Source organism: Hemiscyllium ocellatum, chromosome 2, assembly GCF_020745735.1.
Source record: "Hemiscyllium ocellatum isolate sHemOce1 chromosome 2, sHemOce1.pat.X.cur, whole genome shotgun sequence".
NCBI lineage: Eukaryota > Metazoa > Chordata > Chondrichthyes > Orectolobiformes > Hemiscylliidae > Hemiscyllium > Hemiscyllium ocellatum.
In genome coordinates, this window is record NC_083402.1 from 146,798,672 (window position 1) to 146,826,348 (window position 27,677).

The 27,677-nt window shown below is 44.0% G+C and overlaps 1 protein-coding gene across 2 annotated transcripts; it reads right to left on the minus strand.

Annotated features, from left to right (window-relative positions):
* Positions 1-252: 252 nt before the first annotated feature.
* On the minus strand, positions 253-27,501 carry LOC132829494 (caspase activity and apoptosis inhibitor 1). 2 transcript variants are annotated; one of them, XM_060846721.1, is made up of 6 exons: positions 27,354-27,501; positions 24,146-24,334; positions 23,370-23,454; positions 20,716-20,797; positions 8,214-8,287; positions 253-2,474 (listed from the first exon to the last, which is right to left on the minus strand). In XM_060846721.1, exons 1-6 carry the CDS (start codon positions 27,456-27,458, stop codon positions 2,119-2,121), a joined length of 891 nt encoding a protein of 296 aa, XP_060702704.1. In that variant the 5' UTR covers positions 27,459-27,501; the 3' UTR covers positions 253-2,118. The 2 variants fall into 2 exon arrangements, with proteins under 2 accessions (XP_060702704.1, XP_060702700.1); XM_060846717.1 differs by having other exon boundaries at positions 23,370-23,457.
* Positions 27,502-27,677: the final 176 nt, after the last annotated feature.

A 27,677-nucleotide genomic window follows, 5' to 3' on the forward strand; every position in this document is an offset into this window, starting at 1 on the left:
TATACATCTTTGGCATCCCCCACAAACTTCAATCAGCAAACTTGCTTCAATATGATCCTGAAGGCTAATCATTTTTATACTAACTGTTGATCTTATTTAAAAATACCATGAGGATAAACACATATTGAAGACAGCATTGCAGTCATCATAGTATAAATGCTAACTCATTTACAATTGTTAGGTGGTTAGGTAAAGCAAGTCTGTATGATTCAAACCAACTCAAAATTAAAGATACACATATAAGCTATTAAAAAAAAGAAAAGAATCTGGTTTAATTATATTTGAATACAGACAGCTGAGAGGATGACAACAACTCAGAACTGATGTAATGGCAAACACTAGAAAATGCCATCCTGCTTTCAAGGGAATATTTGGAAATCTGACAGTGGGTGGAATAATTGCTCTGTTGCATTTAGACAAATGCTTGTGTGCACTATCACTATTGTCACAAATTCTGTTCCGTTTTGCTTGAAGAAGTGAACTTGGGATATAAAGTTCAATACTACAAGTAGTGTAGGATTTCCAAATATCAAAAGCAAAGGGGACTCTTCCTAATGAAAAAAAACTTTTCAATCAGGAAATAATACATTTCCTAAATTAAGAAGCAACTGTATGCAAAAAAAAAATAGGTTTACAATAATGCAACTCTTCAATTACATAAACCTAGAATATTAGAGCTCGATGGATGGTGGTAATGTCCCTAAATCTGGACCAGGAGGCCTGGCTTCATGTCTCAGCTGCTCCAGAGGTTTGCCAGAATTTTTGGAAGGTTGATTAGAAAAATATCTAAACATGGTCAGCTTTCAAATTGGCGCAGAGTTCTGAAAAATGTTGAAAATGGAGATTTCAGCAAAAGAAACCATAGGATTTCTCCTTCAAAAAATCAAAATATATTCAACTTCTACATATAGTCAATGGGCAGTTTTCAGATCATTCAGAAAGTGATTGCCTCATATTCCACTATACTGAAAAAATATTTATCTTTATTTCCATTGAATTATCACAACCAAAGGTCAACACACAATATCTGCCACATACTGAAATCAACTTAAATAAAAAAACACAAGTAAATAAACGTGGGGTCTTAATTTCAAATTTTACTCAACTTTTTTTTTATTGCTAACTGGGCAAATATATTTCCTGGCTATTTCCATATTATTCTGTAATTAGGAGAGCTCCTTGCTTGAAGAATGCACCTGGTTTCTTGCTTAAAACTCTATGGAAAGGTTTTCGGTACACTTAATTAAGAACATTACAAACTTCAAACTGGAGCTGCTGTCCTGTTTTTTTTTAAAAAATATGGCCACTTACTATAATCAGATACGCTCAAAGAATGACATTCAAAACCATTGTAATTTTATAATTACAATGACAAGACATATTTTAATACACTTCTTAAACACTATGCTTTTACTCTTAAAATAATGAGATTTGCTTCCCTTTTGAAGTCTTCTCCAAAATGCTGACTCAAATTAAACAGTACGACATTATCACAGTTGAGTAATTACTTCCCATTAGTTAAAAGTTGATAAATATCTCAACATCCACATCAGCATTAGGATGGAAATATTTAACTAATAGAGCAAAAGCTACTTACCATCTCACAACGAGGCAAATCAGCCTTCAGGTACAATATACATGAACTTCACACAAATTCAATATATTACAGATTATTATTACAGAATGACATTTTATTACAAAGTGGTTGTAACATTAAAGTTGTGGTCCATAATGATTTGGAGATGCCAGTGTTGAACTGGGGCATACAAAGTTAAAAATCACATAACACCAGGTTATATTGGAAGCACTAGCTTTCGAAGCGCTGCCCTTCATCATGTGGCTTCCTATTAAACCTGTTGGATTATAACCTGGTATTGAGTGATTTTTAACTTTGTGACTCATAACGTACTCCTGAAAAGTTAATAACTAACAGAATTCAAATATGATAAACAGAACAACATTAAAAAAAGCTGATGATACATAAAGTAAATTTCCAATTTGAGGGATGGGAGAAATAGGGTGAGTGGGGGCAGTAGAGAATTCTACTGGACTTCAAGTGCAATGTCAGGCTACAGCACACTGTACCTTTCCTTCATGGGTGCACAAACCGTTTATTTTCTAAGGCTGGGTTTTGGTGTCGCCTGCTCTCATTAGGGCTTTAATTGCCCTGGCCCGCATCTCCAGTTCAAGTAATTCCAGCTGCTGCGCTGAAGGCTGAAGACCATCTCCATCAGGATTGGGAGAACCAGCTGATTGACGTCTTCCCGTGATGGAGTTCGACAAGCCTAAAATCTCATTTACACTCTTTTCAATGTCCTTTTGTATTTCATCTTCAACACCAGCACGGGTGGTGGTACTTTTCTGTGGTATCACATCTGTGCTGTCTTCTTGGTCATTGTTGTTTTGTTCTATATCACTATCATACGTTTCAGCATTAATGCTCAGGGCATCACTTTCATCTCCAGAACCCGCACCTGATTCAGAAATGCAGATTAGTGACCAACTCTACTCATATCAAAAATAAAAAACACACCTTCCCAAAGAGTTCTGTAAATAAATTATAACTAGAATGTAACAAGAAAACCCAGCTATTCTATTACCATTTCAAAACTTCATCTATTACTGAACTAGTAATATTTCACACACAAGCTATTGGTATGACAGATTTAAAATTAAATAGATTAAGCACTTCCACCTTCCCCCCCCCCACCCCACACATAATTAAAAGACTATTGCCCTCAATGACAAGCCTCCGAAAATCCAATCGATGATCTCTACATTACTCGCGGTACAACTATTTTTGATATTCATTCTTGGTATATGGATGCCACTGGCCAGACATCCCATCTCGAATTGTCCTAAAAAAGGCAGTTGTGAGGTACTGCAGTCTTGCAGTTATAGCAAAGCCATCAGCTGTTACGAAGAGTTTCAGGATTTTGACTCACCACAAGTGAAGCAACACTGACATAGTTCCTAGTCAGGATGCAACTTATAAACCATGACCTTCACCATGAAGGAGGACAGGGTGGTAGATGCAGAATGCTACCACCTGTTATTTACTCTAGTAAAGCTTTAAGAAAACTTCAATCTTGCTATATCAATTCTTTCAACTGGTAACTAGTAGTTGCAATCTCTTTATTAAAGTTCTCAGTCTTTGTGGAGATCACACCTCTGGTATCTCAACGTTCTTACTGCAGAGTTCTCTTTTAGGGCATTAAAAAATTTGACTAATATATTATCTTATGGATTCCTGAATAGAGATGCAAATGTCTTTCTGGAGTTAAAACAATTCCTACATGTCTTTTGTATAACTCATCCGTGCTCACAATAACAAATGGAATGTGAGGTTTGAGAAAATTTGTAGTTCTGGTTGAGGTTCTGGATGTAGGTTTGCTCGCTGAGCTGGAAGGTTCATTTCCAGGCGTTTCGTCACCCTACTAGGTAACATCTTCAGTGAGCCTCCAGGTGAAGCACTGCTGATGGTTCCTGCTTTCTATGGGTTGGTGATGTCATTTCCTGTTCTTTCTCTCAGGGGGTGGTAGATGGGGGCTAACTCAATGTGTTTATTGATAGAGTTCCGGTTGGAATGCCATGTTTCTAGGAATTCTCGTGAGTGTCTCATTCCTAGAAGCATGGCATTCCAACTTGAACTTGATCAACAAACAGATCAAGTTAGACCCCATCTACTGCCCCCTGAGAAAAAGAACAGGAAATGACATCATCAACCCAAAGAAACCCAAACATATAAGTAGAAAGCAGGAATCATCAGCAGTGCTTCAATAAGAGGCCTGAAGATGTTACCTAGCAGGGTGACAAAATGCCTGGAAATGAACGTTCCATCTCAGCCAACAAACCTACATCAAGAAATGGATTGTGGAAGAAGAGTATGAAGTTCTCTTTGCTGAGGTATCATTCCATATTCACCAACAAAAAAAAGTCTATATTTGTCATTGACAAGGATCACATTGAAACAACATTTTAATTATTTATGACAGGGTAAAGTCGTTTACTGATAACTTGTACACAATTAAGTTCCACAATTTTGTAAGTTATTCATCCATGGGTTGTGGATGTCACTGACGACACCAGCATTTATTGCCCAGTGGGCAACTAAGAGCTGATCATATTCCTGAGAGTCTGGAGTCACATTTGGGCAGTTTCCTTCCCTAAAGGACATCAGTGAACCAGATGGGTTTTTCCAATAATCCACAATGGATACATGGCCAACACTATTCTATTTAAGATTTTAGTTTGCCAAGCAGGAGATAAATCATGTCTCTAGTGACCTACTAAGCAACTGTTATTTAGGATGCATAAACAAGGTGAAACAAAGGTGTGTGAAGATCAAATTCATGAACGAGTGAAGCAAAAAGACATACTTAAACACAAAAGGGGTTTGATTAATACAAGGTTTGACAGCTGACAGGCACAGTACAGAGCACTGCTGAAATGATGATGCTCATCAGTTCATCTCAGAAACTCAAAGTAACAACTGGGCTTTTCAGAACAAAGTTTATCTCTCATACCCACAAAATTATGTTAATGTTCTCACAATCAACCAATATACCAGTTCTTTTGGGCCTCAGGAAAGATCAGTAGATGGTATGTTATTTGGATAGAACATATTTGTTAGCTTATTAAACTAAAAAAATCTTGCCTGGATTTAAATAGATATTTAGATGTTTCAGGGAGCTTTAACTTTTGGTTAAACTCATGATAACTAAAGTTATACAAATTACATGGTGAATAGAGAATCAAATGAAAGCACTAAATAGATTCTGATTTTAAGTTTTTTTTAAATTTTAAATACAATGGATTAGAGTTATAGAGATGTACAGCATGGAAACAGACCCTTCGGTCCAACTTGTCCATGCCAACTAGATATCCCAACCCAATCTAGCCTGACCTGCCAACATCCGGTCCGTATCCCTCCAAACCCTTCCTATTCATATACCCATCCAAATGCCTTTCAAATGTTGCAATTGTACCAGCCTCCACCACTTCCTCTGACAGCTCATTCCATACATGTACCACTTTTGCACGAAAAAGTTGCCCCTTAGGTCTCTTATATATCTTTCCCCTTTCCTAAACCTATGCCCTCTAGTTCTGGACTCCCCCCACCCCAGGGAAAAGACTTTGTCCATTTATGCTATCCATGCCCCTCATGATTTTAAAACCTCTATAAGGTCACCCGTCAGCCTCTGACACTCCAGGGAAAACAGCCCCAACCTGTTCAGCCTATAGCTCAAATCCTCCAACTCTGGCGAACACATTCAGAACACTCAGAGTTAGATCAAAGATTCATGACCTTGTAGTTAGTGCTCCCAAAATGACATTGGCTCTCTCTACTTGGATATTCAAGATTGCTAATCTTCTGGATGTCAACTGAAAGAAATGTTTTTGCCTGTACCCATGCAATGCAGAAAAGTAGGAGCAGGCCATTCAGCTGTTGGAACCTGTTCCTCTATTCAATGTGATCATGTGATGTGGCCTAACTTCCAAGGGCGGCATGACAGCACAGCAGTTAGCACTGCTGCCTCACAAATCCAGGGTCCCAGGTTCGATTCCAGCCTCGGGAGACTGTCAGTGGAGTCTGCACAATCTCCCTGTGTCTGCGTGGGTTTCCTCTGGGTGCTCCCGTTTCGTCCCACAGTCCAGAGATGTGCAGGACAGGTGAATTAGCCATGTTAAGTTGCCCCTAGTGTTAGGTACATTAGTCAGAGGGAAATGGGTCTGGGTGGGTTACTCTTTGGAGGGTCGATGTGGACCGGTTGGGCTGAAGGACATGTTTCCACACTGTAGGGAATCTAATCTAATATACCTGCTTTTGGCCCATATCTCTTAATACCCTTGCTCAAGAATACATTCAGTTTCTGGTATAAGTGAATTTATGATATAACAAATGAAGAAAAGTAGACAAAACTAAATTCCCACTGCACAGAAAGTTTAGCAAGGTATTGCTAAAGCTAAAAAAATCTTTCATACAATTTGGACCACTTTAGATTTTTAGAAATCAATAATATGCAGCACTGAAACCATCTGAAAACATTTTTAATACAAGAAATTCATCTAAAATAAACGAACAATCTACGTGTAATTAATACGGATGAATAGTGAAGAACCACTAAATTGAGAATGTCAAGTGCTTCAATTCTTTACAGTTGAGAATGTTCAACAAAATGTGTAACTTCCTGCAATATGTAAAACAGAAGAGGACTATTAACCATCATATTTGTAAGATTTTGTAACCAGAAAGGATTCAGCGCACAGGCTTTCCTGCTGTTTGTGCAATGGACCAAAAATGTATAATTTAACAGCTCCACACCATAACGTGGAGGTGCCAATGCTGGATCGGGGTGAACAAAGTCAGAAGTCACATGACCCCAGGTTACAGTCCAACATGTTTATCTGAAATCTCTAGCTTTCAGAGCACTGTTCCTGCATCACGTGAAGCCTCAAAGGAGCAGAGCTCCAAAACCTTGTGATTTCAAACAGACCAGATGGACTATAACCTGGTGTCATGTGTCTTTGGACTTTAAACAGCTTGTGTAAGAATGTGTGTATTAAATAACATACATCTAAAAAGGTCCAGCACAAAACTTCTGAGGAATTAAACCAATGTTTGTGCATGGCCCATTATTACTTGATCATGCTGTAAATTACTAATAAATAACACCACAATCCTCCAGATGTTTGATGTAGTTACATCACAGGTGAAGACTATGCTGCTGAAAATAAAAAAAGCCTAGATATAAAGCTGAATTTCACAGTGATGTGCGCTGAACACGAACATTAATCTCCAAAACTAATCACACTTGACATCCCCAAAATTCTAGCAAAGCAAGAAGATTCTCCCATTATCGACAAATAAAGGCAATTTAGTCAAACTATAGGCAATCTCAATGTTTCTTCACTTGTACTGATCAAAGGAAACAAGTACATGAATGTCCAAAAGACATTCAATTATGGAATTAAAAGAGTTTCATTGTTTCTGACCATCAACAGTGACAATCTATGCACTTTTGAACTAGGAGAAAGCGAGGACTGCAGATGCTGGAGATCAGAGCTGAAAAATGTGTTGCTGGAAAAGCGCAGGTCAGGCAGCATCCAAGGAGCAGGAGAATCGATGTTTTGGGCATATTCTAGATTAGATTACTTACAGTGTGGACCTTGGATGCTGCCTGACCTGCTGCGCTTTTCCAGCAATGCACTTTTGAAGTACTGTACTTAGGGAAGGAAGCTGCTGTCTTCACCTGGTTTGGCCTACCTGTGTAACAAACGTTGACCTTACCAGCAACATCTATATCCCATGAAATAATAAACTTCGGACACTGTTCGATACAACTCAACAAGACTCCTAAAATTAACTTCCAAACCTTCGCCCCCTCCCACCCAGAAGCGTCAGTACAGCAGACACATGGAAACACCATTTGTAAGTTCCTCTCCAAACGGTACACGCTCTCAACTTGGAAAGATACCACCATTCAATTCTGGAACACCTCCCGAATATCATACTGGGATTATCGCCACCACGTTAACCTTAGCAGTTCAAGAAACCGATTCACCTTCTCCAGGGCAATTATGCATTAAAAATTTAGAAAAAAAATAAGTTAAAAGGATCCTGCCCCTCAAAACAAAATCAAGGCAGCTGATTTTTCTTCTTTACCTCTTATTTAAATTCCTTTCATTATTTTTGCACGTAATTAACCAAAGCAAAATCCCTAACTCTTCATTTGCAATCTTTCAATAAATTACACGGTTTATAATGCAACAAAGATCAGAAATCAGAAAGGACGACTGGAATGCAATCCACTGTATATTATCCAAAGTATGCAACATTAAAGAAAAGACTGAAAATGGCACCCTCTAGTGCAGGATCTTCTTAGGATTTTTAATTTCTCATTTCCTTTCTCAGTTTGATGAACAAAATAGCTATTTAAATAACAGTTGAATTAATAACCCAATTTTGATAAGTGGAACAACTTTATCCCAAAGATTCATGATATAGTAAATAAATGATATCTAATTTGGTAGAAATAAAAGATTAAGTTAATCAAGAACCAAAACCTAGACAAAGCTATTTTAGTTTCTTTGTTCAGGTGACTGACTACTATAATAACAATTCATCTCAAGTTCTTTAGGTATGTATTCAACTTAAGATAAAAAAAAGTTTAAAAAATTAAACACAGCATTGCATTGCTAAGTTAACTCACCCTGTTTCAGTTCAGGTGCCTCTTGTTCATTGCATTCTTTAAAGGAAGATGTGGAATCGACATTGTTGTCCTGTCTTGGAGAAAAAAAAATCAAAACTTCACAGCTTGTTCTTTTTTCTCAATATATTTAACAAAACAGATGAATAAACAAATTTATAAATCGTTAACATTTACCAAGAGCAAACAAAAACTTCTGAAGACTACTTCTACCATCTTGTGGCCACTTTGAGGGAGTACATGCTACAAAATTTTAGGAAAATGTTACCATAACTACAAGAGGCATCTAACAGGAAAAAAAGTATTTTAACATAAATAAAACCAATTCAAAATTAATAAATATTTAGTGCTTATACAAAATATTGACAGAGCACTGTTCAAAATCCTACAGTGCAATTAATAGCTATATCTAATACTTAAGGAGAATGGCAGTCAAAAACATACATTTCATTAATTAATCTCAATTTTCTATGACTTTTTCCATTTGGTTTTAGAACCTACACTAAAAAAAGACAAATAGGAGAAACAGACAACTGCACGATATTGTTTTAGTTCATGATGCTAATTTCGTCACTTGGTAATACAGAACTCAAGAATTGCTGAAAAAGGTAGATATACTTCTGAAGCTGGTCATCTTGCACTTATTAGGACAGAATCACAATACCAAATCTCAAAATTGGCACAAACTTTCAAGAGAGAACAAAAGAGAATAAAATTCCCTCAAACTTTTGTTCAGTTGTAAAAGACACAACAGGCTTAGTCGTTCATGTTTTTTAACATAAGTTGAAAGCTACATACGTGCAAATAGCAGACCTTAAATTTGCAAACAACACTCAAATTCACATTGAAGTAAGGAATTAGAACTGCAAAGTGTAGAACAGATACCAGGAAAAATGGCTGGACTTTTTCCAGGTGCTGAAATTGGTAGCTTCCTCAGTGGAAATGAAATAGTCGGTATGTAGCTGAGGTGGTGACTAATGAAGCTTTTAAAAATTGTGCAAGTATTTCAGTGCTAATCCTGACCTGTTCAATGTCTCAATGCATGCTTGTGGAATAGCACTTCATCCAAAGATGAGGCACACTGCAACCTTCCAGAGACAACACTGCAATCAACAATTTCAAACTATAACGACTTGTTGAACTGTTCTGTCATTCGGCTTTTCTGTCTTCCAAATGATCACAGACCTTCCTTTTGTCCCTATTTGCCTGTTGCTCAAAATCCATTACGTTTTTAATTTCTTTCGCATTCTGACTAAAGCTCAAACTGAAACCCTAGCTCAGATGTTCTACTGGCCAGACAGGTGTTTCTATCCCAAGTCAGGTCCTGCAGCATCCCTGATGTAGCAGAGTCCAAGCCAAACGGCTGGAATAAAATTGAAGATTTTGATGGGCAATTATTCCGTGCCTTGAACCTTCCAAAAGTTTCGATTAAAATCAGAACTCGGCCTTTAAACTCTGATTTCCCTGACACACTCCCTACTAAAACTGATGTTCTTTTGTTCCTTCACCACTGCTTCCCCCTACTCGAGGCCCATTCCCCTTCCCACCTGCAGGACTAGAAGCCCCTTCCTTGATTCCGTTACCCGACCGGTATCCTCTCCACCTTCTGGAACCCACAAGTTGCCTCCCCCTTGCCCTGACCACTCCCCGGGATCTGAGAGGTGACCCCACCCTGCCCCTGCCAGGGGCCAACTGCACCCTTTGGTCCCACTGCTTTCCTGGAGCAAATAGCAGGTGCCCTCTGCCTTACTCATGGCCTGACAAACGCCTCCCCCCACTTTCCTCTTCCCCAGACTTTGCTGCCAAGTCTCCCGCCTCAGGAATCCAACACTCCCTTTCTCTCGCACTTTTTTCTCTTCCTCCAGCTCCACCATCCCTTTCAGGACCCGCATGCTCTTTCCAGATATCCCCCCACCCCTCAATGCCACCTATACATATCATCCCCCCTCTTCCACCACATTGGGACACCCCTGCCACAAACACACAGAGAAACATCCTTCCCCTAACACCTTAATGAGACCTCCGCCACACCCCCCGCCCCCACAAGCCAACACAAAGCTCTGCACTGTGCATACAGCCTCCACATCCCTCTACTTGCATCTCCTTCTGGATCCCAAAACCCTTCTCTCTGCATTGGTTCACATTGCTCTAGCCCACACTGAAGTATTCTTAACACAGGATCACTTAGCTGGCATTACCATCTTGTGCATCAGTATCCATCACAGCTTGCCCCTCTGGTACGTACACTTTGAAAGGATCTTTCAAACTCGCTGCCTGCGTTGCTGTACATTCAAATCACAATACATTGCAATTATTGCCATACAAGAAAGGGGCACAGTCTACAAGCACCCAGTTGTATTTAAGATACCCTCGGCACGATAATCCTTACAATGCCCACGGGGAATTAATTACTAATTCATTTCACCATGGAACTCACAGGCAATGGAAAGAGAGTAGACAACAATAACTCCCAATCTGAAAGTGAGCCCCAGGAGACCCCAGCTTGCTTCTTAGTCAGAGGTGTAGAGCAGAGATATAGACCACTTAGCCCAACCAAGTTTCCCAAACTAAACTAGTCACAACTGCTTGCCTTTGGCCCATAGCCCGCTAGGATCGAGCCCGGCAGGGTAGCGTTAGTGGACCCCCAGTGTCTGCGGTGGCAGTGAGAGCAGGCAGTCCGAAGTCTCCTAGCAACAATGCCCAGCATGGAGGAGATCACACCTTTGTGGGAAGTGAGAGCCCAGCATGGCAAGCACTTGAAGATTAGCAATGTTGAACTTCTACCTTTATTTCTTTGTTTTTCTACATTGTACCTAAGAATTTGTAACTGGGTCTGAAAGATGTCAGCAAGAATGGTGACACTGTACATTTTTCATTGTACTCCCTTATCCCAATACTTGAGTACACATGACAGTAAAATCCAATTCCTATTTACGTACCTGCCCATGTCTTTTAAATGTTGTACTGTACCTGTATCTACCACTTCCTCTGGCAGTCATTCCACACATGACCCACCCTATGACCTCTATCTTGTCCAGCACTCCCTGACATTTCAGGGTATGCTGCCTGGGTAGCAATCACCTGCAGCCCCACCACCACCATCCCCCAGTCCATGAAAGATGGATTGTCAGATAGATACCATCCTCGCTACGTTATCATAGTGCATCTCTGACGTACTTGGAACTCTCTTTTTACATTTCTGCGAGTGACAGTTAACAGCTGATCTGGTGCACAGCTGGGTATTGGAAACGGGACCGCTTATAAGGCAGTGGAAAAAATATCAAATAAAGCAAAGTTAGAATTGGCAACTAGCAATAAAGGAAATTAAAGACAAAGGAGATTTTCAGGACGACGGGACTTTTTTTGGTGAACCAAGGGATCAGAGTAGTCTGGCAGTCATTTCCTACAGACAAGCCAACGGAACACCCATGGGATTTCCGATATCAGGGTTCTTAGCAGAGGCAGTAATGCAGAGACTTGAACAAATAGCTCTGCCAACCATCCAACCCAAACTTTGGGACCGCTACATGGATAACACCTTTGGCATCACTAAACGAAACAAATTAGAGGAAACCTTCAAGGCCATCAATAATATCCTTGCTGGCATTAAATTCACTAAAGGGGAGGAAAACAACAAACTGCCATTCCTAGGTGTCGCAGTAGAGTGAACAGCTAACAGGAAACTTCAAACCAGCGTCTACAGAAAAACACATACTGACCAGATATTGAACTACAGAAGCAATCATCCTAACATCTGTGAACAGAGTTGCATGAGAACATTGTTTCAATGAGCCACCACAGACTGCAGCACAGAGGAACTATGAAGAGCAGAGGAAAATCACCTCGACAGTGTATTCAAAAAGAACAGGTACCCAATGAACACAGTCCACCAATGTCTCAGCAATACCACCAGTGCTTCATCCAGAGGCTCAGTGACGATGTTACCTAGTATGGTGAGGAAGAGTCTGAAAACAAACCTTCCCGCTCAGCGAGCAAATCTACATCCACTGTTTACTGTATCACATCTCCATAACACTGGATTCCCGACTCAGGCGACAGACTGTGTGGAGTTTGCACGTTCTCCCCGTGTCTGCGTGGGTTTCCTCCGGGTGCTCCGGTTTCCTCCCACAGTCCAAAGATGTGCAGGTCAGGTGAATTGGCCATGCTAAATTGCCCGTAGTGTTAGGTAAGTGGTAAATGTAGGGGTATGGGGGGGTTGCACTTCGGCGGGTCGGTGTGGACTTATTGGGCCGAAGGGCCTGTTTCCACACTAAGTCTAATCTAATCTAATTCTTTGTCTGTAAATTCTGTGAGCATGATCGTAACCTCCACAACCACCTGATGAAGGAACGGTGCTCCGAAAGCTAGTGTACTTTCAAATAAACCTGTTGGACTATAACCTGGCGTTGAGATTTTTAACCATGATTAAAAACTAAGTACATCGAAGTGTTTTATCTCTCCAAAACAGTTGAGAATGTCAAGTTTTTAAAAAAGTAAACAAGTGAAATAATTCATGATTCCCAACACCACAAAGCATCTGATTTTGGTTCTGCAAAGTAATGTCTTCTTGCAAAGCAAAAAGAAAAAAAGATGACAACTAAAAATCATTCAAATTACTAAATTGCAACACCTCGCTAACAAATCAAATGCATCAAAGACAAGAATTTGCAGAAAGACTCACTTATTCTTCACAAAGAATAATAATGGAAAAAAATCACAAAAGAAACATCAATGTATATGGGTGCATATGAAATGAAGGGAGGCCATCCTGTAATTACATTGTTTATATTAAAAATCTGAACATATGAATTTATAATGGCAAAATATTATTTTAAATAACACTGAGGCATGATCATTAAAAAGATAGCGAAGTGAGCAATTTGAACAAACACAATAATGTGTTTCACATGGAGATTGCTAAATTGAACAAATGCAATTTTACAGAAGGTTTAAGATCTAAAACTTGTCTCCATTTCCCACTGCACTTCCAAAAAAATCCACAACTTTTGTGAACGATCAACTAAGATTCCAACATTTGCAGAACATTACAGAAGTAAAGGCCATTCTTTGACACACATCCTAGTGTTTTCATTGTAGCATCGAGCCAAGATGTCCACTCAGCACTCCTGGCTGGAGCTGCGTGCATTGCTTCAGCGTCATCTTTTGCAGCGACGTGCTGGACATCATCGAGGATGGGGACATTTGTTTGCAGCTTTCTCTTCAAGCAAGTTGTTTAACTGTCTACTATTGCACACAACTGAATGTGGCAGGATATATAGATCTTACATCTGAACCTTTGGCTGTGACACGCACGCGCACACACACACAAACTGTTGTAGCTTCACCACGTTGACAGATCATTTTTACATTTGCATATAGCAGCAGTAAGCATTCGCTCTTGCAGTCTTCATTCAATTAGACTTGGTGCTGTGATTTGGCCTGGGGAATGATCATTTCAGGCTTTTGTTTGACAAGTCTGTGGGACTGCATTCCCAATTCTGGTATAGGCCCTCAAAATAGTAGTAAGAAGAATTTGGCAGGTTTGACAGGGCTGGAAGTGGTTTGTCATTTCCAGTTTATTATTTAATGCTAGATGGTCCATCTGGCCTCACTCTCCATCAGACTTTGAAGCAGTCGCACAGTATACAAGTGAGTAGCTTGCTCAGCTAATTCAAACAGTATGAAAGTGTTCGGTTGGATATCAAAAAAAAACTGAAGGTACCACATATTGCAAAGGCACCGATCTTTACACCGCTGAAGCTAGACGCCAACTTGCGGACACTTCCTCCTACTGACCCCTTGATCATGACCCCACCTCCCACCATCAAACCATCATCTTCCAGACCATCCATAACCTCATCACCTCAGGAGATCTCCCATCCACCACCTCCGACCTCATAGTCCCACAGCCCCGCACCGCCCGTTTCTACCACCTGCCCAAAATCAACAGCCTGCTCCTGCCCCACCGAACTCATCTCTGCATACCTCGACACTGTCCTGTCCCCCTTAGTCCAAGAACTCCCCACCTAAGTTCAGGACACCATCCACACCCTCCACCTCCTCCACGATTTTCGCTTCCCCAGCCCCCAACAGCTTATCTTCACCATGGACATCCAGTCCCTATACACTTCCATCCCACATCACGATGGCCTCCAAGCCCTCCGCTTCTTCCTCTCCCGCTGACCCAACCAGTACCCTTCCACTGACACCCTCCTTCAACTGACTGAACTGGTCCTCACCCTGAACAACTTCTCTTTCCAATCCTCCCACTTCCTCCAAACCAAAGGAGTAGCCATGGGCACCTGCATGGGCCCCAGCTATGCCTGCCTCTTCGTTGGATATGTGGAACAGTCCATCTTCCGCAGCTAAACTGGCACCACCCCCCACCTTTTCCTCTGCTACATCGATGACTGTATCGGCGCTGCCTCGTGCTCCCACGAGGAAGTTGAACAGTTCATTCACTTTACTAACACCATCCACCTGACCTCAAATTTACCTGGACCGTCTCAGACTCCTCCCTCCCCTTCCTAGACCTTTCCATTTCTATCTCGGGCGACCGACTCAACACAGACATTTACTACAAACCGACCGACTCCCACAGCTACCTAGACTACACCTCCTCCCACCCTGCCCCCAGTAAAAACGCCATCCCATATTCCCAATTCCTTTGTCTCCGCCCCATCTGCTCCCAGGAGGGCCAATTCCACTATCAAACAACCCAAATGGCCTCCTTCTTCAAAGACCTCAATTTCCCCTCCGACGTGATCGACGATGCTCTCCACCGCATCTCCTCCACTTCCCGCACCTGCGCCCTTGAACCCCACCCCTCCAGCCGCCACCAGGACAGAACCCCACTGGTCCTCACCTTCCATCCCACCAACCTCCAGATATATTGTATCATCCTCTGTCATTTCTGCCACCTCCAAACAGACCCCACCACCAGAGATCTATTTCCCTCCCCACCCCTATCAGCGTTCCGGAGAGACCACTCCCTTGTCAGGTCCACAACCCACACCAACTCAACCTTTGTGGGCGGCAGTGGTTAGCAGCGCTGCCTCACAGCACCGGAGACCCGGGTTCGATTCCCGCCTCAGGCGACAGACTGTGTGGAGTTTGCACGTTCTCCCCGTGTCTGCGTGGGTTTCCTCCGGGTGCTCCGGTTTCCTCCCACAGTCCAAAGATGTGCAGGTCAGGTGAATTGGCTATGTTAAATTGCCCGTAGTGTTAGGTAAGGGGTAAATGTAGGGGTATGGGTGGGTTACGCTTCGGCGGGTCGGTGTGGACTTGTTGGGCCGAAGGGCCTGTTTCCACACTGTAATGTAATCTAATCTAATCTAACCTCCACTCCCGGCACCTTCCCCTGCAATTGCAAGAAGCGCCCACACCTCCCCCCTTACGTCCTTCCAAGGCCCCAAGGGATCCTTCCATATCCACCACAAATTCACCTGCATCTCCACACACATCATTTACTGCATCCGTTGCACCCGATATGGCCTCCTCTACATTGGGGAGACAGGCCACCGACTTGCGGAACGCTTCAGGGAACACCTCTGGGACACCCTCATCAACCAACCCAACCGCCCCCTGGGTGAACATTTCAACTCCCCCTTCCACTCTGCCAAGTCCTTGGCCTCCTCCATCGCCAGACCCTGACCACACGATGCCTGGAGGAAGAGCGCCTCATCTTCCGTCTAGGAACCCTCCAACCACACTGGATGAATGTAGATTTCTCCAGCTTCCTCATTCTTCCCCCCCCCCCCCCCCAAAAACACCTTATCTCACTCCCAACCCCCGGATTCAGCACCGCCCTCTTGACTTGCAATCTTCTTCGCAACCTCTCCGCCTCCACCCTCTCTCCGGACTATCACCCTCACACTCACCTCCTTCCACCTATCGTATTCCAGCGCCTCTCCCCCAAATTCCCTCCCCCCACCCTTTATCTCAGCCCGCTTGGCATACCAGCCTCATTCCTGAAGAAGGGCTTATACTCGAAACATCAATTCCCCTGCTCCTCGGAGCTGCCTGGCCTTGCTGTGTTTTTCCAGCACGACATCTTTCAACAATTGCAAAGACCCCGGCAGCATTTCGTCAAAACCATTGATGAGTTATGCTCCAGAATTAGTCCAATACAGTTACATCACTAGCATCTACCTGGCAGTGAGAAAAATTATTCTCTCACATCCAGACCATAATTTATGCTAATGATAAGAAATAATAGACAATGTATTGAAGCATGTTGACAATAGCAAGCTAGCTGGAGAGGCAAAGCTTTAAAGAGGACAAAGCGATACAGACAGGAAAAGGAAACACAGTAAACGAGATGGCAGACAATGTGGGTAAGTGTGCAGTTATTCACACTCATAATAAGAAAAATTTATTTAAGCTCGGCAGAAATAAGGATGCAGTCTAGATTGCATAATCTCAGGACAGGCAACGGCCTAGTGGTATCATCATTGGACTATTAATCCAGGGATCAAGGCAACATTCTGGGGACCTGGGTTCAAACACCATTTTGGGAGATGATGGAATGTGAATTCAGTAAAAAAAAACTCTTGAAATAAAAATCTGATGACAATGAAACCACTATCAAATGTCATCCTGCATTCCCAATTCCTCCGCCGTCCCTTCTTCCAGGAGGACCAGTTCCACTACAGAACACACCAGATAGCCTCCTTCTTTAGAGACCGCAATTTCCCTTCCCACGTGGTTAAAGATGCCCTCCAATGCATCTCTCACCTCCACCCTCCAACCGTACCAAGGACAGAACCCCTCTGGTGCTCACCTTTCACCCTACCAACCTTCGCATAAACCGCATCATTGGCCGACATTTCTGCGACTTCCAAACGGACCCCACCACCAAGGATATATTTCCCTCCCCATCCCTTTCTGCAAAGACCGTTACCTCCGTGACTACCTGGTCAGGTCCACGGCCCCACCCCCCCCCCCCCCCCCCAACAAGCCACCTTTCCTTCCTGGCACCTTCCCCTGCCATCGCAGAAACTGTAAAACCTGCACCCATACCTCCCCCCACATCTCCATCCAATGCCCCAAAGGAGCCTTCCATATCCACCAATGTCATTTATTGTATCCGTCGCTCCCAATTTGGTCTCCTCAGCATTGGGAAGACTGGACGCCTCCTTGCAGAGTGCTTTAGGGAACATCTCCGGGACACCCGCACCAATCAACCACACCGCCCCGTGGCCCTACATTTCAACTCCCCCACCCACTCTGCCGAGGACATGGAGGTCCTGGGCCTCCTTCACCCCCGCTCCCTCACCACCCAATGCCTGGGGGAAGAACACCTCATCTTCCGCCTCGGAACAATTCAACCCCAGGGCGTCAATGTGGACTTTATCAGTTTCCTCATTTCCCCTCCCCCCCACCACCTTACCCCAGTTCCAACCTTCCAGCTCAGCACTCATCCCCATGATTGTCCTACCTGCCTATCTTCTTTTCCACCTATCCACTCCAGCTTCCTCTCTGACCTACCACCTTCATCACCACCCCCCGCTCATCTATTGTACTCTATACTATTTTCTCCCCACCCCCCCTCTCATCTCTCCATCCTTCCTGTCTCTATTCCTGATGAAGGGCTTTTGCCCGAAACACTGATTTTCCTGCTCCTTGGCAAAAGCCCTTCATTAGGAAGAGGCAGGAAGCCTGTGGGGTGTAGAGATAAAAGAGAGGGGGATGGGAGTGGGGAGAAAATAATGTGGAGTACATAGCTGAAAATCACATGCTGACATCAGTTAGCTGCATGTTCATGCCAAAATATGCTAAAATTTCTCAGCACTACCCAATAGACTTCATAATGTAAATAACTATAACTTGCACCGAAGTCGCCTGTTGGCTTGAGAAAGTCTATAGCCTTAAAACTTGTCTTTAAATATTTAGACTAAAATGTAATGCTGATTTATAGAACACATTTACTGCACTAGAAAATAGACAGGCAGGAAGGCTCAGAAAAAGGGGGGAGTCTCAAGGAATGCAGAAGATAGGGACATCTGGGCTCACCAAGTGATAACAGGATGCTGAAAATGTGTTGCTGGAAAAGCGCAGCAGGTCAGGCAGCATCCAAGGAGCAGGAGAGTCGACGTTTCGGGCATGAGCTCTTCTTCAGGAATTCCTGAAGAAGGGCTCATGCCCGAAACGTCGACTCTCCTGCACCTTGGATGCTGCCTGACCTGCTGCGCTTTTCCAGCAACACATTTTCAGCTCTGATCTCCAGCATCTGCAGTCCTCACTCTCTCCGATAACAGGATGCTGTAAGGCAATTAAGGACATTTGCCTAAGCATCAGTGAATCTGTGTGAACAGGACACCAAGTGATAACATTCACAGCCGTTCCCTTTGAAATTAATGACAGTGTTTGAATTGGACCCGGAAATGAAACTTGGTACTATCAAAAGCTTTGTAATTAACGGTTAGATCTTGTCCACTATAATGGATTCTTATTACTCTTTGCAAGCGGGGCAGATATAGAGAGAAAGAAAAAAAAATCTTTGCTGACTTGAGAGAGAGACCATTTTAGTGCTGAGGCTGTTGAATCCTGGAGAAAATTAACTTTTAGTGCTTATCTGCTTTGGATCGAATTTAATTGCATTTTGAGATGTTTTGATGATTTTGAGTAGCTATTACTAGTTATGAAATGCAAACTCTGTAAAAGGAAATATTGATAAAGCTTTAACTTAGTTGCTGTTTTTACAGGCCTTACAGACTGCCCCACTGTCAGTTCTAACTAATCAGATTTTATGTCTTATTTGAATTTGAATCACAAATTTGAAAAGAAGGCATGTTTAATTTGAGACTAATTGATCATTTTAAATACAACCTTGCAGTAACATTTCAGCCTCAGGTACAGAACGATTCTGTGCTTAAGATAAAAAAACAGAAATCTGCTCCCAGCTTAAAATTATTCTAAACCTAACATTGAAGAGGTTCTGACACAATCTGTCAGGAAGCCATTTTATGGTTAAAAGTTTGCCTTCCTTGCCAAGGAGCCATTTCGTAAAACAATTATATCAGACACGCGAGCTGTGCAAGGTTACCTTATGACATCTCCACACTTAATTTAGACTGGTACTTCTTTATAGGAATTTATCGCGCCACAGACGCCTAACTCTGCTGGATTTCTTTTTCCCACCTGATGGATAGCTGAAGGCCTGTAGGAGTGATCAGTCAAGCGCACACAGACCTGTCAATTAACTTTTATTCCTTACGAATTATTGTCTTTCACTGTTATCTGTCTAATTAAGAACATGCAATGTTTTTGTAAACTTTTGTATAAAGGAAGCCACTTTGTATCAGTGAATCGGAGTAGCCTGCTGGGGCACTTGAAGAGCTGGTACCCTACACTCCTAGGTTATTAGAATTTAGTTAATTTAGCTTATAGGTATCAGTATCATGTTGTAACAGTGATGCTATTAGTGAATAAAGGGGATGACTAAAATTAAACTAAACTGTAAGAGGTTTTTATTCCAGACTTCTAAAGAGTACGATCTCCAGGACGAATCAAGAGAGAGGCTTTACAGGTCTGAGTCCACAATGGACTCCCTGGGCCGTCTCAAATCTGTACTTTAACAGGCTTGTGAAGTCACATCTTAGCACCGAGCCTATATTCAAGGGTTATAAAAGATAATATACATAGGAGCAGTAGACCATTCAGCCCTTGAACCTGTTCCACTGTGCGCATGGCTGATTTGTAGCCTAACTCCACATACCTGCCTTTGGCACATACCTCTTAATACTTTTACTTTCCAAACGTTGAATTTAAATTTAAAATTAACAACGGATCCAGAATCCATGGCCATTTGTGGAGGAGAGTTCCAAACATCAGCTGGCCCCTGTGTGTAGAAGGACTTCCTAACATCTCTCCTGAATGGTCTGGCCCCAATTCTCAGACTCTAGAATCCCCAATCAGTGAAAACAGTTCATCTACGCTGTCTTTTCCGGTAAGTATCATAGAATGCCGACATTGTGGAAGCTGGCCATTCAGCCCAATGAATCCACATCAACCCTCCGAAGAGCTTTGAACTCAGGTCCCTGGCACCACGAGGCAGCAGTGCTAACCACTGAGGCACTGTGCCACCCGAAACCCTTTGATAGATAATCCTGAACCTTCTAAATTCTCGAAAAAACAGGTCTAAAATTTGTGCAATCTCTTCATAATTTATCCCCTGAAATCACAGGACATAGGATATTACAGCTCAGGACAGGCCCTTCGGCCCTCAATGTTGCACCAACCTTAAGTCCAGGCATCATCCTGGTAAACTTATATTGTACTCCCTCCAAGGCTAAAGTACCCTTTGTAAGGTGTGGTACCCAGATCTCATCTCACTGAAACATAAGATTTTGAAGGGACTACACAGGGAACATTGTAATCTCATTCATTTAATTTTTTTAAAAAATATCTTTAACTGTTTAACAGAAAAATAAATCAAGGGATTACATTTGTTCACTTCAAGAACCAAACTTAAGAATATTGAAAGCTTCAGAACTCTACTTACTGACTTTCCGTTTCCAATTTCTTCTTGTACCTATCATTCTCTCCCACTTCCTCTTCAGTATCAGATGAACCAAGGTCTTCACCTGGAATAAAAACATTGTTTCAAATATTGCAACGTAAGTTTCAGAACTTGGAACAATGTCGGAATACTTAAAATTTGAATTTAGAAATATAGAATTTCTGCTGTCAGATTTAGTAATCCTTATCCAAATACAAAGCATATAGAGACCAGAGATTTAACATTAGTATGACATGCATCATTTATTAATTATTTCAATGTTAGAACATAGAATGGTATAGCATAGTAATAAGCCCTTTGGCCCACTATGGTGTCATTCTAAACTACTCCCATCGTCTGGATGAGGCCCATATCCCTTCCATTCCTTGCTTGCTCATGTGTCTGTCTAAATGCCTCTTCAGCTTTGCTCGCACATCTGCTTCTCTGACTTCCCTTGGCAGAGAGTTTCAGGCACCGACTAGCCTCTAAAAAGAACTTTCCTCGTACATCTCCTTTAAACTTTTCCCTTCTCACCTTAAACCTCTGGCTCTTAGTATTTGACATTACCACCCTAGAAAAATGACTGACTCTCCAACCTATCCATGCCTTCCAATTTTACATCTATTCCCCTCTATCACGTCGCCACTCAGCTTCCAACACTCCGGAGAAAACAATTCGTTAGTCCAATCACTATACACTTCAATCCAGATAATATCTGGTACGGCTGTTTTGCATCCTCTCCAAAGCTTCCACATCTTCCAATAATGTGGCAACCAGAACTGCACGGTTACTCCCAATGTGGCCTGACTAAAATCCTACATTGCTGGAACAAGTTTATTATTAGGTTTTTGTCATGTTTAATTCTTTATCAAGTCATTTCAATCATCAGGATGGTTCCCATAAAGGCTTGATCGTCAATTCTGTTTTTAAAAGTCAATATGACATATTAGCACTTCAAATATTAAGTAGAAATAACCCCCAAAACACAAGACTTTCCCCCCGTATTAGTTTAAGGTTTCAGACCGGTGAATTTATCCATGGCATTCGTATTCTTTCTACACTGGGGCCAAGGTAGGAAGATTGAAAACCACTTTGATGTAAAGAAAAGTACCCTGTATGTTGGTAGTGTATTACATTTTAGGCAAAAGTGAGGACTGTAGATGCTGGAAATCAGAGTCTAGATTAGAGTGGTGCTGGAAAAGCACAGCAGTTCAGGCAGCATTTGAGGAGCAGGAAAATCGACATTTCGGGCAAAAGCCCTTCATCAGATGTAAAATGCAATAACTCCCTTTATGGTGAAAAGTGACTTGCAGACAGATGCATAGGCACGGTTGAATCTCTCAATTTATTCTAACATTGAAATGTTACACTTAATGTGAGTGTTTCAGTCTATAAACTGTCAAAGCAGCCTGATTGCTTCTTATGCCTAACTTCACCTGGAAAACAGAATACAATCCGTTTCAGCTGTAACACAGTATGCACGTATATCCCAGGGCTCGCTAAACCAGTTATGACCTGCTGAGGGCGGCAGCCTTGATCTTTGAAGCTTTCACTGAACATGGAGTCGTGAAGATTTCAAGATTTCAAGAGATGGGGTTGTGACTATTTCCTTTGAGAGCCTGTTCCAACAGGGGATTGTACTTCTCTGGAAGAAAGAATGTTGATGCAATGTCTCCAAACGAGTGACCTTTGTATTTTTCTGTGGACGGCTACCTTATGTTTTGACTTTGTCAGACAGCATCAGATGCTGGTGTCTGTCAATTCCCATTGATCTATTCCAAACTTTATATAGCACAGTTAGTCTATTTGTTTCTCCCCCGTTCTTTGCCATCATGATTTCCATTGCCAGTCTTTGAATGTGAAACCAGTGCATTCCCTCATACTGATTCCAGTAATCTTAGAAATAAGTCTAACCAAAGATCCTATGCACAGCTACCATCTTAGGAAATACACCTTGCTTACTGGGCAGCACGCTGGCTCAGTGGTTAGCACTGCTACCTCAGCACCAGGGTCTCAGGTTTGATTCCAGCCTCAGGCGACTGTCTGTGTGGAGGTTGCACGTTCTCCCCGTGTAGGTGTGGGTTTACTCTGGGTGCTCCGGTTTCCTCCCATGGTCCAAAGATGTGCAGGTTAGGTGAATTGGCCATGCTAAATTGCCCACAGTGTTAGGCGCATTAGTCAGAGAGAAATGGGTCTGAGTGGGTTACTCTTTGGAGGGTCGGTGTGGACTTGTTGGGCTGAACAGCCTGTTTCTACACTGTAGGGAATCTAATCTACATTTTAGCGATTTTGTTTTCTGTATGCTTTTCCTTCTTAGAATGTTTCATCCCATACAAACATCCATATTATTCATATCTCATGAGGTTAGGCCTCACCTGCTCAACACTTCCTAAAAGACAAACCCCTCTGGTGAAGCTATTATAAACTGCTTCCAATGTGAGTAAGGAATCAAAGCAGTATGTACTGTTCTGATATGGTCTCACCAGTTCCTATACAACTGAAGCAAGACTTCTTACATTTAAATTCCATTCCGCCTTTTCATAAGGGCTAATGTACAAAGTTGTACAACATTACAAATTGTTGATCCACACTGCAAATTGTTTTCTGCCCAACATTACATCCTCTTCCACTGAAAAAGCAGAAAGACTACTTCTTACCTTCAATAATTTGGAGAAGTTTCTTATCAGACAAAAGCGTCAGTTGCTCCAAGCAGAGAGCTTTAATTTCTTCCACAGAGCAGTTCTGCTGGAAACAAGCAGAGGTATTGCAAAAAAAAAATACCCTCTCATAAGCCAGGCAAACAGATCATAAGATGCAGTTATTAAACATTACAAATAAGGTTATTTAACAAGTTAGCTCATTATTAATTGAGCTCATTTAATTGCTCATCAGAGAAATCACCAATGCGAGGCAAAATTCCACTGAACATTAAGAGAGGAGTTTAGCCAAATGGGAGCAGTTAGCCAGTGGTGTGGATTTAAGGCCACTTTATGGAAACGTCCAGTTAGCTTCTGAGGTTGCGCATTCTGTTTTCTTTTCCAAGTTTTGAACAACTTCATACATCAACTAACACTATTCAAAATTGATTCCAGATGAGTACAGTATCCTATGTTCCTGTCTTCCCAGTCTATTCCCATATGTATTTTTCCAGATCTATCTGAACATTATTGCAGCTAGATTATCAAGTCATATTACAAAGATAAGCTGTTAAAATTTAATCTATAACTTGAAGTAGGAATTAAAATAAGATTAACTGGATCATAATACCTATCGCATACATTTTTAAACAATCAAAGCAGCTACTTGGCCATAAAAAGCCCATTTTTCATTTACACGCTTGCGAAAAACATCAAGTTTTACTCAAGCAGGTTTTTAAGTTGTGTTAAAGGCCATACAATGATATATTAAGTGATCCTTTATTGTTACACGGTACCTTTAAAATATCTGGGAGCATTTTCTGAAGCTTGCTCTCCCCTATGACTCTGAAGCACTGCTCTAACATTTCTTTCCTGTCAGAGATATAGCAACTGATTGGCTTCAAGGCAATGCTGAGGTCAAGGCCTCCTTCTTCCAAGTCACTGGTCTCATTGGTCACCTCCTTTTCTGAAGCAATTCTTCCTGACTTTAAGGACATAAAACTGTTACAGAATATCAAACAGAAAAACATTATGCATACAGAAAACCGAACTAAAAATGTAAAATAAATGACTCCACACATTATGGATAGGGACATGCAAATAGGAAGACTGCACAAAACTGACAGATGAATGTTAAATCTTGAATTTACTCATTGCTTTAGTTCAAATTTAACCTTCAAGAAGCTAGATAAGTGATTGCTGGGCCTCTCGCTGAGATACTTGTATTATCGATAGTCACAGGTAAGGTGCCGGAAGACTGGAGGTTGGTAAACGTGATGCCACTGTTTAAGAAGGGCGGTAAAGACAAGCCAGGGAACTATAGACCGGTGAGTCTGACCTCGGTGGTGGGCAAGTTGTTGAAGGGAATCCTGAGGGACAGGATGTACATGTATTTGGAAAGGCAAGGACTGATTTGGGATATTCAACATGGCTTTGTGTGTGGGAAATCATGTCTCACAAACTTGATTGAGTTTTTTGAAAAAGTAACTAAGAGGATCGATGAGGGCAGAGCAGTAGATGTGATCTTAATGGACTTCAGTAAGGCATTCAACAAGGTTCCCCATGGGAGACTAATTAGCAAGGTTAGAGCTTATAGAACACAGGGAGAGCTAGCCATTTGGATACAGAACAGATTCAAAGGTAGAAAACAGAGGGTGGTGGTGGGAGGGTTGTTTTTCAGACTGGAGACCTGTGACCAGTGAGTGCCACAAGGATCGGTGCTAGGTCCTCTACTTTTTGTCACTTAGATAAATAATTTGAATGTGAGCATAAGAGGTACAGTTTTGCAAGTTTGCAAATGACACCAAAATTGGAGGTGTAATGGACAGAGAAGAGGGTTACCTCTTACAACAGGACCTGGACCAGATGGGCCAACAGGGTGAGAAGTGGCAGATGGAGTTTAATTCAGATAAATGCAAGGTGCTGCATTTTGGGAAAGCAAATCTTAGCAGGATTTTCCCTGGGGTCAGTGAGTCCAGAACTAGAGGGCATAGGTTTAGGGTGAGAGGGGAATGATATAAAAGAGACCTAAGGCGCAACTTTTCCACGCAGGTGGTACGTGTGTGGAATGAGCTGCCAGAGGATGTGGTAAAGGTTGGTACAATTGCAACATTTAAGAGACATTTGGATGGGTATATGAATAGGAAGGGTTTGGAGGGATATGAGCCGGATGCTGGCGGGTGGGACTAGATTGGGTTGGAATGTCTGGTTGGCATGGACGGGTTGGACCAAGGATCTATTTCTGTGCTGTACATCTCTATGGCTCTATGACAAAATGGGGGGGGGGGGGGGGGGGGGGGGGAGAAAAGAGGGCAGGGGAGCAGGAGGGAACAGGTAGTGGGGTGGGAACAGGGATTGGGGGGGGGGGGGGGGGGGGGATTGGGGGGGGGAACAGGGATTGAGGGGGGGAACAGGGATTGAGGGGGGGAACAGGGATTGAGGGGGGGAACAGGGATTGAGGGGGGGAACAGGGATTGAGGGGGGGAACAGGGATTGAGGGGGGGAACAGGGATTGAGGGGGGGAACAGGGATTGAGGGGGGGAACAGGGATTGAGGGGGGGAACAGGGATTGAGGGGGGGAACAGGGATTGAGGGGGGGAACAGGGATTGAGGGGGGGAACAGGGATTGAGGGGGGGAACAGGGATTGAGGGGGGGAACAGGGATTGAGGGGGGGAACAGGGATTGAGGGGGGGAACAGGGATTGAGGGGGGGAACAGGGATTGAGGGGGGGAACAGGGATTGAGGGGGGGAACAGGGATTGAGGGGGGGAACAGGGATTGAGGGGGGGAACAGGGATTGAGGGGGGGAACAGGGATTGAGGGGGGGAACAGGGATTGAGGGGGGGAACAGGGATTGAGGGGGGGAACAGGGATTGAGGGGGGGAACAGGGATTGAGGGGGGGAACAGGGATTGGGGGGGGGAACAGGGATTGGGGGGGGGGAACAGGGATTGGGGGGGGGGAACAGGGATTGAGGGGGGGAACAGGGATTGAGGGGGGGAACAGGGATTGGGGGGGGGAACAGGGATTGGGGGGGGGGAACAGGGATTGGGGGGGGGGAACAGGGATTGGGGGGGGGGAACAGGGATTGGGGGGGGGGAACAGGGATTGGGGGGGGGGAACAGGGATTGGGGGGGGGGAACAGGGATTGGGGGGGGGGAACAGGGATTGGGGGGGGGGAACAGGGATTGGGGGGGGGGAACAGGGATTGGGGGGGGGGAACAGGGATTGGGGGGGGGGAACAGGGATTGGGGGGGGGGAACAGGGATTGGGGGGGGGAACAGGGATTGGGGGGGGAACAGGGATTGGGGGGGGGGAACAGGGATTGGGGGGGGGGAACAGGGATTGGGGGGGGGGAACAGGGATTGGGGGGGGGGAACAGGGATTGGGGGGGGGAACAGGGATTGGGGGGGGGGAACAGGGATTGGGGGGGGGGAACAGGGATTGGGGGGGGGAACAGGGATTGGGGGGGGGGAACAGGGATTGGGGGGGGGGAACAGGGATTGGGGGGGGGGAACAGGGATTGGGGGGGGGGGGAACAGGGATTGGGGGGGGGAACAGGGATTGGGGGGGGGAACAGGGATTGGGGGGGGAACAGGGATTGGGGGGGGAACAGGGATTGGGGGGGAACAGGGATTGGGGGGGGAACAGGGATTGGGGGGGGAACAGGGATTGGGGGGGGGAACAGGGATTGGGGGGGGAACAGGGATTGGGGGGGGGAGAACAGGCAGCTGGGGGGGGAGGGGGGGGCAGCTGGGGGGGGAGGGGACGGGCAGCTGGGGGGGGAGGGGACGGGCAGCTGGGGGGGGAGGGGACGGGCAGCTGGGGGGGGAGGGGAGGGGACGGGCAGCTGGGGGGGGGGGAGGGGACGGGCAGCTGGGGGGGGAGGGGACGGGCAGCTGGGGGGAAGGGGGGGCAGCTGGGGGGAGGGGTGGGGGGGGAAGGGAGGGGAGGGGAGGGGAGAGGGGGGGGAACGGAGAGCGGGAGGGAACGGGGAGGAGCCCACCTCTCCGGTCCCGGTCTCGGTGCTGCTCCATCTCCTCTCGCTGTGACTCTCCTCCCCGCGGCTCCGTTTGCGTTTCTTCTCCTTCGCCGACTTCTTCCCCGCCATGGCGGACACACGCGTCACTTCCGGCTGCGCCGCCGCTGCCCCCTCCCTTTCCCTTCCTTCTGAACCCCGCCCCTTTACCCAGCCCTTCCTGAAGTCCCGCCCCCTTCCATCGGAGCCCCACCCCTACACTGGTAGCCCCGCCCCCTTCCCTCAGTGCCCCACTCCTACCCTCGTAGCACCGCCCCCTTCCCCACCCCTTCCCTCGGAGCCCCGCCCCTT